Below are 21,040 nucleotides of genomic sequence, written 5' to 3' on the forward strand. Positions count from 1 at the left end.
CTGCCACATAATTTTATCCCTTGAACAATTTTTTTTCCAGTGATCTGCCAAGAGGAAATAACTTTGCTGTATTGGGAGTCTGGGAATCCTAGAAAACAATCTTAAATCCATAAAATAATTGAAGTTCACTTTTACCGAGCTGTTCAGTTCGATTCTGATTTTTATTACAATGTCAACAAGAGTTTAATTTGTTTTAAAATTTAGGTTCTTAAATCTGAGTGATATACGGTAGTTTAGCTTGCTGGCAACAGCTACTGTGGAAAAAAAATTGAAAGTGCATATAAAGGCGGGTCTAAATTTGACATTGTGAAAGCAGGGAGCTGTGCCAAGAGCAGCAAACAGCATGGCTTTCCCAGTCCCGGTTGGCTTTAGGGACTGCTCACTATTGACATCAGTCGCTACGGGATACACTTCCCTGCTCTAACAAATCTCATCTGGAGACGGCAATTAAAAAAGAAACTTCTTAAAATGTAATTTCTCTCCCTAAAACATTTACAGATGTTAACTAGATTGCTAATGGTGTAAGATGTCTGTGGGCGGACGTCTTCCTCCTTATCTGCTGTGTCAAATATCAAGATTTCTTTATTAAAAAACCCACAGTTCTAAAGGTAACATCTTTTGGAGGACTAAGGGGTGGTAAATTTTTTTTTTTACTAGATCCCATACTGAATCAACTGTCTGTTTCTTTTTTACATTCGTCTTCTGTTTTTTAGTCCGTTTTTAGAAGTAGCCTGATTCAAAAATGAAAGTATTCAAAATGGCTACAAATTTCTGCAGTGAACAGATTAAGTAGTATTCCATCCAAACTTTCAAATAACAATAACAATCGTGATGTAAGTTTTCTGCTTTAGAGACTTTGCCATGTATTTTCCGTCAGTACCCTTGGCCAGTGTATTTTTCTAAGCAATGTTAAATGCATTTAGAGAAACACACTGGACGAACCTGTAAACGGATCCTCTTTATGTGTACACGGGACATGAGGGAGGATAGCATAAAAATGGATGAGCTTTTAGAAGCACTTGTCTCTGGAGACTCAAAAGGGGGTTTTCTCAGCTGGTTAAAGACTGTGCAAGCAGAAGTCAGTTCTGCACACGTGTCAGTTCCACCTCTACAGTGTAACTGAAGTGGAACTTTTCTCCGAGCCAAGTACTCTGTGATTTACACAGCCGTATCAAATAACTCTGGAGTACCCTGCAGAAGGTGATGGCTAAAACCTCAGTTCTGACATACGCAGCCCAGACACAGTTGTCTGCTTGCGCCTTTTTTTTTTTTTTTTAAACTGGCTTTGATTGGAGCCAGAGCCTTGGGTAAAGCAGAGGAATTTCTAGATTTTTCTGAGTGCTGTGAGCTCTTGCTGTTTTCCGGTACCTACTTCCTGCCATATCTAAAATAACAGCAGCTGCAGGGGCCTGATAGAGAAGAGTTCCAGGGGACAAATTCACACAAATGGGGTGGGAAAGGGAAAAAAAAAAAAGGAGAGAGAGAGACAGTTATTAGGGAGTTGATAACACACACACTACATCAGATTCATTGTTACGGTTGATAGTCCTATATGCTGTGGACCTTGTTAGAACAAAACAAACCCTGTAATTTGGCCATGGGAATGATAACTCTTAGCACTCACTAGGATAACAGAGGTAATTTTACTGCACTTGTCCTATTGTACTGCGTATCAAGCCTTGATTAGCTAATGTCTCTGCAGGCTAGATTAGCAAGGATGAATGTTTTGAGCTAGAGGCTTTAATGTTCTCTCTTTGTCATGGCTTTAGATAGCTGCAATGCAGTTTTTGTCCATATACAGCATAAGGATCTCTGCTTGCAAGAAAAACATTGTAGAGCACTGAATGATCTCAAATGATCCCACATTCAATGAGAAAAAACATTAAGGTGATGTTATGGTTGCCATATTGTAGGTCATGAAAATTAATATAGAAAGTCAAGAGACTTCAGAAAGGAATGAATTAGCTTTAGATACTTCCAATGCCCATACTAAGCTGTGCTAATGGAAACATATGACCACTGGACCTGGTAACATTCTGTAGGCTGTGGGTATAATTGTGATCTCATGAGCACTGGTGTAAAATATGTATATGGTAACTCCACTTACTTCAGAATAAAGAAGATCAGAATCAGGCCTGTATATCTTCCATTGAAAAGGCCTGTATATCTTCCATTGACTCCGTAGGAGCGCTGCGTGCGTGTTATGGAAATTACAATAATTTTTTTAAAAAACATTTTTTGAAGACACAGAAAGTTAGGACAGTCAAAGTGATAGCCCCCAAAGTATCTACACATCATCCCCATTGTGCACAGATCATATTTCAGATTATTGTATATGCTCTTAACCTTTATATATTAATGTAATATGACTCCAGTGGGCTTTGGACAGGCCCATATGAATACAAGCAAATATGCCAGGTGAGACTAAATACACTGTTTCTGTTACCATTGCATGTTATTTGAAATAGTTTAACATGTATATGAGATCATGTATTGGAATAAAAGCAAGGAGGACTGGTTCTCTTCTCTTTTTACACAAGTTATGAAACACTGTAATTTCACTGACTTCAGGGGAGTTACTTCTGATTCCCATCACGGTATGTGAGAGGGAAGGATACTTAGAATAAGATAGATTTACTCTCCCCACCACTGGCAAAGAAACAAAAATTAGAACTTGAAAAAATATTCATACATAGCTAGCTTGAAGAAGAGTTCTTAAAATAATTTTAAGAATTTATGTTTTTCTTCAATGGTGTGGCCCTCTCAATTTGAGTTTATCATTTTGTTTTTTCCTGTTTTAATTCTGTATCCTGATAACTTGCTGAGTTTAAAATTTCAGTTAATGAAAGTATGTAGGGCATACTAGGGATTGTGCTGTAAAGCAGAGTATCATCCACAATACAGAGCGAAATTCAGCCCTATCCAGAGGCCCTCACAAGTCCTATGAATCACTCTACGTCCTGCCTTTAAATAGAGCTTAAGTGAAGACTTAAGACTTGCGTTGGCCCTTGCTCAAAAGCCAAATTTAACCACAGAAAAAGCATTGTTTTATATTCAACCACCAATATGCCAGACATTGTTGGATGATCTCAAATTAGCTGATCAAAAGGCTCTCAAGAAGGTCACAAAGTAACAGGAGAGGAAGTGGGTAGCCTTGTTTGAACCCTCTTCCTAACAAAAGCAGGATGATATGTTTATGTTTCTAATTCTAGCCATAGGTTTGTTATATATTGATTTAAACCATTTAAAAAATAAAAACTAAATCAAGTTTTTAGTGTTGTTAGAATGCAACCCCACTCCACCTTATCAAAGGCCTTCTTAGCATTTAGATTCTTTCTTCTTCTTGTTTGAGTCCTTAGTAATTTTCATTATTCCAATAAATTTGTCCTTGCTACAAAGCCTGTGTGATCTGAATATACAAGGTTAGGCCCTGATTCAGCAAGCCGTCTCATAGGGATACAGAGCTCTACTTGCACACAACAGCTTGCAGAAGGGGCCTTAATTAACACTTTCTCAAGCCTTAAAGCTTCAGTTTGCAGGAATATTTTACAGTCATAGTTCAAGGAGATTATTCACATTTCATTGGTTCTCTGCTTGGTTTAAGACAGAGATACCACTAGTAGTTAAACTGAATTGTTGAGAAGAGCTTTCTTTTTCAGTTATGTAGATGAATGCCTTAGTAAGTATCAGGGTGATTTTGATCTGGAAGCATTTATGAATTTCTGGTGCAAACCATTTGGTCCAGGTGCTTTCCCTGAGTTAATATTAAATATAGCTTTGAAAACTTAAACAGATGTTATACTTTTTTTTTCAAGTTCTAATTTTTTTTATCTGCCAATGGTGGGGAGGATAAATCTATCTTATTTAAATATCCTTCTATAATGAATTCTTGGGATTCAGTTGAAAATCATGTACAATAACATGTTGCAAAACTTTTATTCATTTGTTTGTGACAATTATTATTATTTCCCTGATTTGGCATATTAAGGCCCTGATTCAGAGCCAATCAAAGTCAATTGAAAGTTTTCAATAGGGTTTGCATCAGGCCCTAACTGCATTTTGAGTTTCATCTTTTTAAAGCTGTTAAGTAAGGAGATTTCTTGTTTCATTCCTCCAACCATATGCTCCGGTGTTAGTACATTTTAAAGCCTTCTCTGCCATTCCAGAGGTTAATTGTCTTTACTCTCATCTAGAATTCCTTCATGTAATAAGCATCTCTAATATTTTTTTACAGGTTTTCTAACTGGTGAACCATCTAATCAATAAAAAAATCTACTTTTTCTGTTTTTCTCTTTGCTTTTTGTGTGAATACTCTTACTATATGTGACCCCTTAATGCTGATTTGAGTGCTTGCCAGCAAGTGAAGTGTGACTGGACTGTATTAGTATTTGTCTGCTCAAAGAGTAATTTTCCACCATTTTATCAGATTTTGGAGTTATTTGGGCCACACTGAAAAGCTGTAGGAGGGAACTTTGTACATGGATATCTCAAAAGGATTTCCATGCAGAGATAACACCAAACTATCCTGCCAGGATCAGAGGAGAAGGTTTGCTCTTCTCTGCCCCATAGATGGATCCCCAAATATCTTCAGGAGGCCAGAATCATCGGTACAGAGGCCCTGTTGTGGCTCTGGCCTCTGCTTGCTGGCAGTGCTGCTCCACAGACTCATGCTATCAGGGCTCTCTGGCCATTGCTGCTCCTGGCTGCATTCATTTTTCCTGTGTGACTTACATGGGACCAAAGCAGGGATGATGTGAGTCCATCCTGGACTTACCCAAAGTCAGTGACAATCAGTCACAGAGCCATAGAGTTTAATGGCAGAAAGGACCACTAAATCATCCAGTCTGACCTCCTGCATATCACAGAACAGCATCACCACCCACATGCTAAGGCCAACAACTCTCTATAAAGGTAATTTAATGTGGTTTTTTTATTCCTATTGGTTTAATTTAATCCTTTTATGTTCAATGCACCTCGTCATTCCCCCCCACCACCCCCCCCCACTGAAATGATCATCTTTAGATAATATTTTCCATAGCAGTTAAATCCCAGTCTATTGTTATTCACTAGTGCAGTCTCAGATGTATATCCATTTCCCTGGCCACACACACATTTATCCTACCCTACTCCTCCCACATCTCATGCTTCCTTGTTCGTCTTATTTAATGGAGATGTTTTATTTCCCCTTCCTCTAATTAATATTCTTTCTCACTTCCCCTAAAATTATACCAACTTGTAGTTTCACCACCAAACCAGCCATATATTTTAAGCTTTACAATGTGTATCTACATTTTACAGCATTACACGAAAAATATTGGTACTATGGATGAAATAGAGATATCTTTTTCCAAATAAAGTAAATATATATAAACACACATACACGCAGTCTTATAGCCGTCACCAAATATAAGGCCTGATACTGCAGTTACATCCTTGTCCCAGCATGGCACCCTACTTAAGTCAGACTCCACTTGAATACATGGGTCCCGCAATGCAGATCTGATCTTACAAACATTTATAAACCTGATTGACAATGGGATGACTCAGATGCATGTTACAATGGAGCTATGCTGAACACAGAATGAAAATCTGCCCTATCACTCAATGTGTAACTATCCTGACTACCAAAACAATAGAGGAAATGCCTTCCCATCAGCGTATCTCCATTTGCTACACTGATTTATAAAAAATGATGTTCTGGTTCCCAGTCTTTTCCTTCAGCTTGCTCTGCAAAACCTTAGACTTAGGTTTCAACAATGTACTCTTTTCCCAAGTCTTCAGTTTTATCATGAAAATATTGTAAACCTTTCTGCAACACTTAAAATTCTCTGCTGGCAAAGAAAGGCTGAACATCTCTACAAAGAGCTGCTCTCCTCAGTCTCTGCCATTCTCGCAGAGGATGGGTCAGATCTTCACCTGGCCTAAATCAGCACAGTTCCATGGACATCAATAGAGCTTCGCTGATTCATGCCAACGAAGAATCTCACCCAGTGTTTCTAGTTTTGAGTCTAAAGTTGGAACAGGTTGTGTTAATTCTGGTCTGGGCTGCAGACATCTAGCACGGATTGCTGGAAGCAGCTGCTGAGTTCCTGGAAAGTCCTCCAGAGCAGCTATTGCTGGTTTGTGTATGATCATTTAGGAGCGCACATTCCTGCTGAAGTCTAAGACTTTCTGTCTTGGAATCAGTTTTTCTTCTTTCCCTTTTCCAGTAAGTTTTCTAGTCAATTTTACTGACATTTATGTGTGACAAAGTAATAATTCCATCACTTATTCTGGTTTAAATAGACATAAAGAGGCTGGGATTGAAGCTGGGGCTGTGGGATATGCTTCCAGAAGCCCCCTTTCAAAGAGAACCATGCACAGTGCTTGAGAGAAACATGCCTGGCTACAGCCAGGGTTATCAGTCTTTATAACAAAAACCAACTTCACCTCCGCGTATGAAACCCATCTTCCCAAACTATATATGCTACTGAAAAACACTCTGGATATTTCCACATGATTCTGAGCACTCTGGCTGACTGTCCTGCCAAAGAAGAGACATCTGGCCTAGTTCTGAACTTCAGTTTTACACTGGTATCATTCCACTGACTTCCACAGACCTACTCCTGATTTACACCGGTGAGAGATCAGAATCAGGCCCACATAATCTTGTTCCACAGAACGTTTAATGGAGTGAGAAAAGGTCTATCTGTCTACCTAAATATAAAATAAACAAAACCAACAAGCAGTATAAATGAGTCATCATAAGTAATAACAGTTCCCCTTGAAGCCTCTTTTGACATTAGATTATAACACATCCTCATTTTAGGTCAGACAAGCACATTTTATCTCACTAGTAATGCTCGTACAATGGTTCTCTATTATAAAGCGATTCAGTCTGAAGTGGTCATCAATGATAATCCAGATGCAGAGGTGTAAAAGTCTTCAAGTAATTAGTCTATGTTTAAATCTTGGAATGCTGTAGAGCTCAAATTTATTCTCAATTAAGATTGAAAACAGCTCATTAATACTAGTGAAGAAATAATCTTTACAGTTGGCTTGTATTTTTCATGAAAACAGTTGATTAACGAATACTCAAAAGTCTGGAAAACATTCAGTAATAGAGTCATCTGCATTTGAAAGTGTGGAGCCAGTTTCAGAACTGCCATCCAGCAGTTCAGTTTGGGAATAGTTTAAGGACAGCAGAAAGTCCATAGTACAGGGTATCCGCCTGGCCTCATATTTCCAATACACGTGGAGAATTTCAATTGATGTGGAGAATTTTCAACGAGCTCAGTCATGAATGGGAAAGACACCCCCTCTCCCCCACATACACATTCAAATCAGTGAGGGAAAGGCTCTCAATAGTATTTAAATATGATCTGGGGAGGGATAGCTCAGTGGTTTGAGTATTGGGCTGCTAAATGCAGAGTTGTAAACTCAGTCCTTGAGGGGGCCACTTAGGGATCTGGGGCAAAAAGCAGTACTTGGTCCTGCTAGTGAAGGGGGGGGGCCTGGACTTGATGACCTTTCAGGGTCCCTTCCAGTTCTATGAGATAGGTATATCTCCATATATTATTATTTATTTTAATCATTTTAGTTTTATTTCTAATAAATCTTTTGCACTTTCATATTTCTGCAAGCCTCAGAGATAACAACAACAAAAGCAAGCAGCAGCAGCATTTCTTCCCTCTCTGTGTTATACAGTCTCTAGTAGGTTTCAGAGTAGCAGCCGTGTTAGTCTGTATCCACAAATATCTCCTGTGTGTTCCATTCTATGCATCCGAAGAAGTGAGCTGTAGCTCACGAAAGCTCATACTGAAATAAATTTGTTAGTCTCTAAGGTGCCACAAGTACTCCTGTTCTCTAGTAGGTGTTATTTATCCATTTACCCATGAATCCATGAATTTCTGCTCTCAACTGGTCAAAGTGGGTCACATTCCACTATCAGTCGTGTTCAATGTCACAGACCTCAAAACGCTATAACGGGGACAGAATTTAGTCCACTGTCCAAACCCTATACATCTTTAGGCCAAGCTTCCACTGAAGTCCATATTACTGGGGAGGTTTGGCTGAGTAAGAACAGAGCCTGAAATCCTGCCTCCGCCCTTCCTATCTGGATATGTTATGGCCAAAATTCTGTGGAACAACCATGGTTCTGCTTCAGGGGGATGAAAAAAAGAGGTTGTGCAGAGGAACTTGGTGGCCCATTTCCTTACATTTTGCTTGGGGGCTGTGTATTATAACCCAAGGCAAAATTGCAGGATTTGATCCACTGACTATCACCTTCTAGTAGACCTGCAGCATGTTTTTCAAGGTAGTCCGAATACTGGAACCACAAATATGGTGCTCCAGGACTATAAAACTCAAGTGTTTGTATATTCTTTCAGCACCATTTCACTTCACCTAATCCTTTTTTTTGTGCTATGGTAAGTTAAAAAAAACAACAACCCACACCACACTAAAAGGCCTTTTCAACCTCAAAGTCTGTCTTTGTCACCCCAGCAAAGCCCCAGGCCAAGCTCTTTGGTCTGCAGTTGAAATCAGCTAATTTTGTCAAAGTGATATAGGCCCATGCTTTCCCACATGGCTTATTTGCTGATATTTACAATGTTAAGACTGGGCAGCCTTTCCCAGATGCGGAGGACAAGGAGAGCCTAGGGAGTGATTCTTTGTGATAAACCGCCTCTTAGCACAGGGGTAGCTCAGGGAAAACAGCTTCCCCTATGGAGGTAATACAATTAGAGTCCCTCAGAAAACTCTGAGACAGCAAAGAACAGGAGTTACCCTATCAAGTAGCTCACTGAGGACAACTGATGCTCGTGCTGCCATAAAGCCTTGCAAAGAAAGCAAGCACACAGCGTCCATTACTGTACTAAAGGTATGACTGAAAAAACACAGTTGTCAAGCAGATGTAGATGAAACAATCAACTATGCTGCATACAATTCTCCCAAAAGAGACTCCAGTCTTTGACTGTCTATCAACAACTAGATTTCAATGAATGTGGCTATTATGCATTTTAACTGCTAGCTTTGGGCCTGGTCTACTCCCTGTGAAACCAAAGGGAATGTTGACTTAACCAGGAATAGGAGCAGATCTTTTGCTTTTTAGTAATCTAATAACATTACAGCTTGCTAACTGGTAGCAAAGTTCACTGTTCTTGAAGTCAATTAGACTATTTACGGGTGTAAACTTCCTCATATGCCTAGGTGTTGGTAGGATTGGGCTCTATGTTTGTTAAATCTAACTCCTGCTAGATATAGCAGGGATCTATGTGTTTCTTCTTTTATACTCAAGTCAATGGAGAAAGGGGTTCTTTCTAAAACAACTTCTCCAGATACCTTTTGTCAAGACTGGTCAGGGCACTAGAGTACTGGGACTTTAAGTGGCTCACATGATAACTCCTGACCAGCTAACATTGTACAGCAATGGTGACACTCTTCAGAAATCTTTTAAGCAAATATCATATTCCAAAAATGAGCACTAGCATCCAAACAAAGCTTTCTCAGGAAAGTCTTTGCTTCTGCAAGCCACAAATTTTCTTTGGCACCAGGCTAGGCTTATAAGCAGACATAATGTTACTGAAGCTGAAGTGCAGCAAGTCCTTCTCCCCAGCTCACCTAAGAAAACTTTAAAAACCCCTTCCTGTTTGAAACACCAATGCCAATATCCATACTATGGAAGTAAGAGAATGAATACGATGTAGAAGTGAGACTTGATTTTTTTTTCCATTTAATTGCACAGGGAGTACCAGGGCTGCAGAGTGAAACTGGTATTTAGTTTGAAGAGAGGCAGTATGACACAGCCTCAGCGTGCACTTAATGACTTGGAATGTTTAATGCAAAGGCACACACAATGCAAGTGTTGTTTCCTGAACACTAAAAATACCATAGGATATCCCTACTGCAAGTTACTGCCCACTGAGACCTTCCTCTTTTTGGATGCCTGCTCACCCTTGCCCCTGCAAAATACCCTCATTCAGCAGCCCTGAACGTGCATAGGAGTTGAGGGCACTCAACCAATCTCAGAAGAGATCTCAACACCTTGAAGAAAATTGGACTTTTAAAGACCTTGTGTTAATGTTCAAAGAATAAAAACAAAGTTCACCATTAAACTTCACAACACACAGTATCTAAAAGGTTAGCACCAACAGGTTGCATGCACTGGACTGGGTGGAATCAGGAAATGACACCTGTTTTTGTTGTTTACAGTTTTGGAGGCTCTCTTTTTGTGAGTCTCCAGGGAGATTCTATTCACAAAGACTGCTATGAAAAGTGAAAAGGCAGTCTTGCTATCCTGACCAGGCATGGTTTAGTTTAATGGTCTACCATTCAAACTCAGACATTTATGTCCACTAAAGGTCTGACCCTAATGAATTATTTGAGCCCTTTATGTTATTTCTCCTACCCATCAGATATCACCTACATCCTAAATGTTAACAACACAGCATGTTTTACCACAGTAGCATGTACACTTTCAACTATCATTAGAAACAAGAAGGGTCTTGACTCAAGCATGGGGCCAGGTTTAGTAAAACTTTCCATGAGGAAAGCTTTTTGGTTTTTTCCCAGAGCTGCTAGACCAGGCCAACAGGGAGGGAGGGAGGGAGGGAAAGCTCATATCCAGACTGAAGTGTAGACAGTATTACTGGACTTTGTAGACTACCTGCATGTTGTTCTAATGACATCTGGACTACTGGAAATCAGAGCGTGAATGCAGAAGTTTTCAAAGGCATAATTGTGGCAGCACCAGACTAAACTTAATGCTTTGAGAGCCAATCACTTTAATCACAAAGCTGAAATGTATGAAAAAGGATACATTTCAGCAAAAGAATAATTCTGTCTGCTACAGTTCCTGTTCAAATAAACTATATCACCAAATCACGTGCACTTCAGAAATATAGAGGGATATAAAAAATGAACATATGGTTTAGAGGCAACTGAATTTCATATATACTGTATCAGAGATATATGGACTTGTCAGATATCTAACAGTGTGACAATATAAGCAATTCATGGGAATAACATTAGCAATAGCTCACATTACATCCACGAGTTTAACTTTTACTGCAAAAGTTATTTTTAAAAAAGCCATGTTTAAAATTAAATGGCTGGGGAGGCTGCAGCTTTCACTAACACTTTACCAGTGGTTTTGCCACTTTTACTTATTATTGGGAGTTTAATGCTCCCAATTTACTTTTTCAGATTAAAAAAAAAGAAGTTGAAAAGAGTGCTTTCATGGTCAAAGAATGACGAAACTCAGCAGATAATTATGGGGGCAAAAGCCTACTTGTTTTAAAAAGAAGCTGATGATGTGTTTTCAGTAACTGCTGTCAGCCGCATACTGAAAAATTCAGACACCTCTTTGTTTATGATGTATATATTCTCGTCACTATGCAGGGATTTAAACATACATATCCAATAGCATCAAGATCAGAAGCCAACCCTGTATTTAAAAAACAAAAAAACAAAAAATAGGGGATGAGAGGAATTAACTTTCAAAGCAGCACATGAGAGCTCTTAAAGTCCATAGCACCTGGAATCAGACCCAAAGGAAAAGTGCTAGGAAACAAATGTAAAAACCAGTGAGCCAGAATTTTACCCCAAAAGTGTGAGTCCAAACACTCACGGGCTTTGGGCAAGTTTCAGACTTGAACTTTGTAGCTCAAGCCCAACCTTTATTCAAAACATAAATATTGTTTTTGTATTAAAACATATTTGTTATTGTCTCAGTACTAATTAAAATGAAAACCGGGAGCAAGAATATGTAATAACTGTCAAAATGTGTTGAGAAGACAGATCACAATGAAATCCCTTTCCTGTTAGTACCAATGTGTTTCCCCCTTGCTTGCAGAGATATCATTATCAATGAATGCTAAGCCATTTCTTTGATGTTTTTAATGGCAGGAAATAATTTCACAATTGAGTGTCATTCTGCTGCAGCTCAAAAAATGTATCAGCCAGCAGGGGTGCCAATCATAACCCCAATGACGTTTCTTGGCATTAAAACACCTAATTGAATTCTCTCTGTCCTCACAATATGAAGATTTGGGCTCAATTCTTTGTTCCACCCAAGCTACACTAGGCATAGGAATGGGAAGTGGGGGCAGGGAAGATGACTTTAAGCCACCTTTGGCCGCCCCTATTTTGATTTTAACCAAGGGCCTGTCCAGTCCACAGACTAAGTTCTACTGAGCTGCTTATAGCCACAAAGGGTTATTTCTAACATCTGAGTAAAGCAATTGAAAATTTGGAAACTTCTCTGAGCCATCTTGGTCAGCAAAACTGAACCGAAAATACCATCAGAATGGACTTTCCTGCGGTATTTTGGCACAAGTTGTGACTCGGACCAGGAAGGAAAAGCATACAAAAGCATAAAATAAACATTAACCGAGCATTCACATCTCAGTACATGAAATAATGTTTGGTTCCAGGGATGGGCAAAAGTTCAGGTCAGTTCTTAATTTCCTCAAAGCAGCTGACTTTTTGGCTAGTTAGTGATAATTCTGCCCTGTTTTGCAAATGGCTGTATAGCTCATTTGTACTCCAGTGGCCTGGCAAGCCAATGATAGCTAACTGGTCCTGGGCCCAGTTCTCCTTCATGTGGCAGTTATCTTGAGCCCTGTGACCAATCTTCTGCCTGGATTTGTATTGAAGACTCATTGCTGATAAATCATTTAACAGAATAGAATTTGTGTTTAGCTGTCTGTCTGTCTTGTAGGGTTTTCTATAGCTCCTATTACCCTAGTGTCTGAGCTGTTCCCAGGTTAGATCCTCGTGCAATTCATGAAATCTTCTCCTTTCCCCAGTACGGGAGCCTCTACTTGGGACTTACGTCTTTCCTTTTAATAAGGCACCTTTCATATCAAAGATACTCATTGACTTTATTGAGCTTTGGATCAGACCCTGAGTTCAGTACTGCTAAGGGAGAAGCCATTAGGCAATCAGCAATATCTCCCACACACAGTGTCTTGGACATGACCACTTGCATTACTCAATAAGGACTGCTGGTCAGGGCATGGAGGGCATCTATTCTTTTTGCTAAGAAATATGGAATTTCATGGATGACCAACAAAGACAGGGATAAAAGCTCATTTTAATTCTTTCATCTGAAGGACAACACCTTGAACAATACCTCAGCCCTTACTACTGCAGTGTCAGCATTGGGAGTCAGTCAAAATGTTGTTTGGGATTAAATCTCAGCATCATGTGACACAAGAGTGCTAACTAAGCCAGATACGTCAATATTAGTAATATATTCACATATAGCTCATATGATTTTTCAAGAGGAGTTTCAAGGGTTTTATAAATGTGTTTGAGACAGATATTCATGTACTGAAACAGGCTACCAAGCGAATCAGTAGCCCAGGTGGCTACTGTTAGTTTTTGTTTAAAATGAAATTGCCAAGACCAACACTTACTTGCCAGAATAGACGCCTCCTTGGGTTTTTTCTTTATATTATCTTAGCTGAGTATCATTACACCAACACTGAAACATCATATACAGTGCATATATTTACATAAACACACTGACTGCTTTTTTACAAGGACCTCTGTGATGTAGATGGCCTAAGTCTGGAACTATTCCAGACCAAATGAATTAATATTGCTTTGATCCTACAGGCTGAACCTGAAAAACTTCTGTTTATTCCAGGTCCAAGATTACTTAAAATGTATTAGAATTAGGGATATATAAATCAAACCAGAAGAAGAAAAGGCAAGTTTGTGAGACTCTGAATCAAATGTTACTTTATGTAACCAGGGTTTGATTTTTAATTTGTCCTGTGGTCACATTAGCGTGCTGTCTATCTATTTTAGGATTTTACACTGCCACCCATCACCGTGGTATCTGAGCACCTTCCATATAAAATCAATAGCAATAAAAGTTGCTATTGGGCTTCATGGAATCACTGGCATGTCTCCTTTTACAGAGTAGGGCCTTTGGTTTTGATTTCTTAGATTTTATTAAATTACTTCTAGGGAGAGGGGGAGTTGGGTGATGTATTTTGGGTAGGAGGGAAGGAATGTTGTGCATTAAAATTAACTTATTTTTACAGATTATGTATTTTTATTCACACGAAGACGTACAAACAAAGTTTAATTAGCTATAATGGTTTGAAGGAGACATGAGTGAATCAATGTTTAAATTATAAATAGAAGGTGATTTTAATCTATTAAAAATAAAGATGAAATTGTCTCCTTATTCCTTGGTCTGACTGGAGTTCTACTTTTCCACCTTCAAAATATGATTACAAAATACATACAGTCTACATAATTCTCCAACAACAACAAAAAAACCACTTGAAAATGTATAAAATACTAATGGGAAATAATGATGATGGTTGATTTTAACTGCAGCCAAACAAAAGAAAAGAAAAGGATCTTTTTCCTAGTTAATCAGACCCACTTTGTGATAACTTTGCTCCCAGTGGTGAGTACCTAAAATTAGTACCTACAATTGGCTCCAATTACTTCAGTGAAACAATTCATGATGTAATGCACTTTTCACTGTGAGCAAAGGTATCACAATCTGGCCCTCAGCGAGTAATATATAACTGGGAAACCAAGAGATGTTGCAGTAACCAAGCTGCCCTTCTGAACTGTGTCTGTAGGTCAAAATTCCATCCTTCTATAATCTGTCTTTGGGTATGAGAAGGTGGCTCTTTACTGAAACAACTCCATAAAAATTATTCACTACACTTGCAAGCAATAAGACCGTTAGGGAAGATGGGGCAACCCTAAAAGGACAGACTTCTACTACTACTTTAACTTCTGATTAACCGTAGTAGGGAGTGATAGTGTGCGAGGTGGCACTGATGAAACGTGAATTTGTGTTTTTTTTTTAATGTAAAGTGTAATCTATATGTAAACCAAAACACTATTATTGGCACTAGCACATAGAACATAATAAAAATAATAAGCCGCAAAAAAATTGCTACTGACAGGAAGGGAAGTAAACAGTGTAAATCAGTTGGAAAGAAGGAGATGAGGAGGGAAAGGAGACATAACATAATAGTTATGAGAAAAGTTCTGTCAGTTTCTCAGGTACATTTCTGAGAGTCAGATGTTGATGCAATTGGGAGAATTTCCTCTGTCCCTTATTATATATATATAATTATTATGCTACCACTGCTTTTAGAGTGTGATCCTTAATTTGTGGAAGTAGAGTCATGTATTGTCTTTTACTATTAATAAAAGCAGTGATTGTTTCTCTGTCTCTAGTTCTGTGGCTGGTCACAGAATGACTTGAAATAGCATGATACATACTGAAGTACGGATTCTATCATCTGGCTACAGTGATCGGGGAATGCAAAATAACTACCGTGCCAAAGTAATTTATGCTATGTCACAGAAAATAAGCTTGGGGTGGGGAAATGAAATTCTCTTTTCCAGAACACAGAGCATCAACAGAGTAGCCCTGTGACATCTACTGCAAGCTAGGAGCTGTAGCAGCTTCTGAGACTGCTGTGCACCTCTTCACTGAGGGGTTCTGGCCAGTGGATCTGTGCATCTCTACAACCAACATTCTGAGCCCCAACCATGCCCCTCCAATGGGAGCAGCAGAGAACCCTTCTGAATGCTGAGGGGGTGTTTCTCCCAGTGGGACTGCACCAATTGCCCAGCCTATCAGCATGGCTCAGAATGAGAGAGTTCTAATATTCCTATACTTCCTATACTTCTCTCTTGCAAAGTAATCCTTTTAATTTTTTTATTAGTTGTAAAATAAATCAATTCTATTAAACAAAAAAGGAAGAGAGAGAATGATGGGTATAATTTGTGGAGGGGTAATGTGGTGCTTTTCTGGAGGCATACTTGCATGATGGCTACTGATATGGATTGAATCTCCAAGATTATTATATGTAGATCCCAGCTGTTAATCTTGTGATCAGTCCTACCCTGGCTAATCTTTGTTTTCTATCAATTTTTCATTTGATTGGGGTTTCTTACTTTTTGTTTATTTCATTTTGGGGGATGCATCAGCTTTAATCTTGTTTCTCATGGCAGTATGCATGTGGAAAAAATGGACAACGTTTATATGAAGACTAGCCTGTCCTCAGCATAGAAAGAAATGAAGTGAAGTTGTGTAACAGCCATGTAAAACTTTAATGAACTGTGCTCCTAATTAGGAAAATTCCTTTGATTTGTCCGTCATGTAACTGATTAGGATCTCTATTAAGGAAAGATGTTTTCTCAGAACTGAAAAGCAAAATGTTGTTATTCAAGCCCAAGATACTAATTCTTTTATCCTAATTCAGCAAGTATCATGCAGTTCGAAATCAAATGAATAACTCCCCAAAATTATATTAAAAAAGTAAAATTAATTGTCTTTTGTTATAGTTTCTCCCTGAAAGACAATCACATTCAGAAGCTTCTTGGTACCAATTAGTTTCAATACAGACATTTCAAAGACATTCCTTTTCCAAACAGCATAATATGTCATATAAAAATATATTACTTTTGAAAGGGAGCTCGCATATTGCATTAAAGTGAAGGTTCAGAATACTACTGGGATACTTAGCGATAAGTGTTAAATCACAGTTCAGGGAGGTCATACAATCAAATTCCAGATTACCCTCTTTATTATGTTCTGTTAATAAAACTTTGGAAACCGAAGTCTGACAAGTTCATCACAGCATTTTAACATTTGAGTGGTGCATGTGGGTATATATCTATAAAATCTTAAAAACTGAAACAACATTGGCTACAAATCTACAGTAGGAACTAAAGAAAAAAGCCCTAGCTGTAGATGCTACTAGACTGAAAAGCCATCAGCTGAAGGACATGCCTCAGTTTTAAATTTGAGTTTTCTCAGCTGAAATAGAGCAGTTTGTCATTTAGTTCCAATTAGCAGATTTGTGTATCTGAAATTTCATGCATTACGAACAGGACAATGTTAAATATGTTTTCACTGCCATTCCACAGGTCACTGGCATAGGCAGAAACCAAGACCATATGGTTAAGATTATTGCAATGTAGCTATTGGTCATGCAGCTAGTTCTACAGTGACTAACAGCATTTAATGCTTAAAAATACACTTTCATTATTGCAAACAAAATTAAAGAACTCTTTCTCAGACAGAGAACATCAGCACAAAATTCTGCACCATTCCACAAAGCTGTTAATTTGCACTTTCTTCCATCAGAATTGTGAAGGGGGTTAAAAGAACTCACTGATATAGCAATATGGTTGAATGCAAACCTCTACAGCTGTGGAAGACTTACCATCATCCAGGTACAACTGGTCCAATTCCTCAGGTTCTCGCTTGATCATTACAGGAATAGGGGCCAAATTATGATTACTGTCCTCATGCAACTCTGGCAATGACAGTGGTTGGTTTGTTGGAGACTCATTTCTTTGAACCTTCGGCAGTTGGTGCTGCTGTTGACCCATTATGGATGAGTGAGTTGGACTGCAGGACTGCAAATAGGTTGGCTCTTGGGTAACGGATGGAACTGGAGAAGAGGGACTGTTGGGATAGAGTGTTTGTTGGTAACCAAGGGAACAGCTACTGCTCAGATGTTGACTCACCTGCGGCTGCAGCATGATGAGAGATGATTGCTCTGGAGAACTTGGGTGCACAACTATAGACCTTGGCACTTCCTGTATGGTGGGGACACCTCCAGCGGGCTGCTGAAGTCCTAGGTGACTGTGGCCTGGGTTGGTGATGCACTTGTAAGCAGAAGATGAAAGATCATGCAGCTTGGGGCTTGAGTTGGGGGAAGATGACATCACAGTGTTTCTCTGCTGACAGGAAGTGAAGCCAGCCACAAGGCACGAACCAGGATCAGGAGGCATCAAGATCTGCTGGCTGTAGTATGGTTTAGAGAGAGGGTTTAATCCTTGGGTCATTGGTCCACAGGTTTGAGCAGGCTCATAGTCATCACTGGGTTCTGTTTTTATAATTGGAACTGTTAAAAGAAAAAAAGTTTTAAATAAACATGAGTTGCATATTGGTATGATCAAGTTGGCTTGTGGCTAGGATACCCTTTGCAAAACAAACAACGTCTTGAATAAGAGTCTGTGTGTCTTTTGCTTAGTTCTCCCACCCTATAAAAAAAATGAATGAGTCATCAGCACAAGAAAGTCACAGCTGGTTTTAATATTGAAAAGGACTATTTTCTTTGGACTCTCCTTCAGCACTAATGTGCTATAAAAATCTATTTGCAAATAGCTGTGCTGCAGTAGAAGCCTTGGACCCAAGGGCTCCATGGATTTGTAGTAATCAAAGCAAAAATTTTAACTTGGATGTACTACTGCATTTCTACTGCTACTGATGGCCCATTTGATAAATGTCTGCACATTTGGTAAATTCATGAATAATAAGGTAGAGATGGGGCCTTCAGAGTTCAACAGAAATAAAATTGCCAAGATAAATGATAATATTGTTATGGACAAGGAGTTTTTGATTATAAGGCTTTTTTTTTTTGGAAGACCAAGAATCTCATTTATGTTTTCTTTTGCATAACTATGTTTAATCTCTGCTTCTTTACTACCCAGCCAATGGGTGTAAAATATTCAACAAGTTGGAGCCAGCTCCCAGAGATCACAAGTTGGATCCGAACTACCAATGCCAACTCCTGGAGAATGTTAGTCCAGACTCTGCACACCAAGAAGAAATCTGCTCCTAAATCAGTTAGGCATTGCAATGCTGAGCACAGTAATGCCTGAGATCTTTAATAATCTAGGCCTCAATGACTTCAAGGAGTTTAAATAAACATATTTTTTCTAGACAGACCCAAACTTAAATAAAGAGAGCAGTGATTTTGGATTCATGTGACGGTTTATCTTCTTGCCTAAATAAAAACCTGCATAGACTTTCATAGCTCTTCGGCACTGCTGGCAATTTATGGCACTATCACAGGATATCTGTTAGGGTATAAAAATAACTATTCTGCTAGGGTAGAGTAGATACCAATGAAATATCTCCTGATACCACGACCTAACAATTCAATTCCAAGTGTATGCACGTGTTTGAGGATTTTGAGCCCTTAAAAGAGCTTTTAGTCTATTTGAAATGCGTGTGTATATTAGCTATAGTTAAATTCTTTTAATGCTCTCAATTTTTACTTCTGGTGAATGCACTTTACTGCCTTTGTTTTACAACTCCTAGTCCCTTGTTAACTTTGCTCCTTTTATATTGTTTTACACACAGATGCTTGCAACACTTGCTTCAAGATTTCTTGGGCTACTAGTAAAAACATGTTTAAGTACATAACAGATGCACAAGTGCCATTCAAGATGCATGTATTATGGATAATGGACTGTTGTAAGATTCCTCCTCCTCATATTTTCACCTGCTCACATGCTGCATGCTAGTTAGCATGGTTCGGAAAGTACTGGTTGCAGGGAAGGAGATTTCAGGTTCAAGGACAGCTTTATAAAACCCATATTATAACCTTCATGAAAACACAGGACCAAAGAAACACACCTCGATAAACAGAGAAGCACAGAGACTGTAAGAAAATACCTTTCACAAGATCCTCATGTGTTTCACATTAGGTTCACTGTATGAGCAAAAACCTGGCACAGCTGGAAATACGAGGATCGCTGAATACTGAATTTTCCCAATATATCACAGTTATAGAAACACCTGTGCTAAGTAATTCCAAATAAATCCACTGACAATTCAGTGCTCAATAACCCTTGCAGTATCTCATTCATTTAAAACTCTGAGTCTATGGGTATGTCTACACTGCAATTAGACTCCTGCAGCTGGCCCATGCCAGATGACCCAGGCTCGTGAGTCTCAGGCTGAGAGGCTGCTTAACTGCAGTGTAGACATTCTGGCTCGGACTGCAGCCCAACCCCTGGGACCTTCATAGACTCATAGACTCTAGGACTGGAAGGGACCTCGAGAGGTCATCGAGTCCAGTCCCCTGCCCTCATGGCAGGACCAAATACTGTCTAGACCATCCCTGATAGACATTTATCTAACCTACTCTTAAATATCTCCAGAGATGGAGATTCCACAACTTCCCTAGGCAATCTATTCCAGTGTTTAACTACCCTGACAGTTAGGAACTTTTTCCTAGTGTCCAACCTAAATCTCCCTTGCTGCAGTTTAAGCCCATTGCTTCTTGTTCTATCATTGGAGGCTAAGGTGAACAAGTTTTCTCCCTCCTCCTGATGACACCCTTTTAGATACCTGAAAACTGCTATCATGTCCCCTCTCAGTCTTCTCTTTTCCAAACTAAACAAACCCAATTCCTTCAGCCTTCCTTCATAGGTCATGTTCTCAAGACCTTTAATCATTCTTGTTGCTCTTCTCTGGACCCTCTCCAATTTCTCCACATCTTTCTTGAAATGCGGTGCCCAGAACTGGACACAATACTCCAGTTGAGGCCTAACCAGTGCAGAGTAAAGCGGAAGAATGACTTCTCGTGTCTTGTTTACACCTGTTAATGCATCCCAGAATCATGTTTGCTTTTTTTGCAACAGTATCACACTGTTGACTCATATTAAGCTTGTGGTCCACTATGACCCCTAGATCTCTTTCTGCCATACTCCTTCCCACCTTGCAGTGTAGATACACCCTATGAATCTTATGGTGGCATTTTTGAAGTGGTGGCACATGGGGCTCGTGGGGGAAGCATTGAGAAACACTGATTCTATGACAGTGCTGGGCAACCTGCCGCAGACGGGCCACATGCGGCCCATCAGGGTAATCTGATTGCGGGCTGCGAGACATTTTGCTGATGTTGATCGTCTGCAAGCATGGCCCCCCACAACTCTTAGCGGCTGTGCTTCGCCATTCCCGGCCAATGGGAACTGTGGGAAGTGGTGGGCCACAGGGACATGCTGGCTGCCGCTTCCGCACCTCTCATTGGCAGGGAACGGCAAACCGCGGCCACTGGGAGCTGCGGGGGAACATGCCTGCGGACAGTCAATGTCAGCAGAATGTCTCGCGGCCTGGAATCAGATTACAGTGATGGGCCACATGCAGATTGCCCACCACTGCTCTATTACCTCAGGCTGTTCTTTTTCACATCTTTGCAGTGCACACCTTTGGGGAAAGTTATGTATTGATAAGTCCAGCCTTAGCCCTCAGCTGCACCAAACT

The 21,040-nt window shown here is 39.5% G+C and overlaps 1 protein-coding gene across 3 annotated transcripts in view; it reads right to left on the reverse strand.

The window, feature by feature from the left end:
• NFATC1 (nuclear factor of activated T cells 1) overlaps nucleotides 1-21,040 on the reverse strand; it is a 146,795-nt gene that overhangs the window by 21,152 nt on the left and 104,603 nt on the right. For 2 of the 3 annotated variants that reach the window (XM_050941808.1, XM_050941809.1), the window contains exon 9: nucleotides 17,202-17,888. In XM_050941808.1, the coding sequence (XP_050797765.1) occupies nucleotides 17,202-17,888 (687 nt within the window). The remainder of the gene's footprint in view (nucleotides 1-17,201; nucleotides 17,889-21,040) is intronic. The other variant, XM_050941810.1, reaches the window with a different exon arrangement.

This window comes from Gopherus flavomarginatus, chromosome 2, assembly GCF_025201925.1.
Source record: "Gopherus flavomarginatus isolate rGopFla2 chromosome 2, rGopFla2.mat.asm, whole genome shotgun sequence".
NCBI lineage: Eukaryota > Metazoa > Chordata > Testudines > Testudinidae > Gopherus > Gopherus flavomarginatus.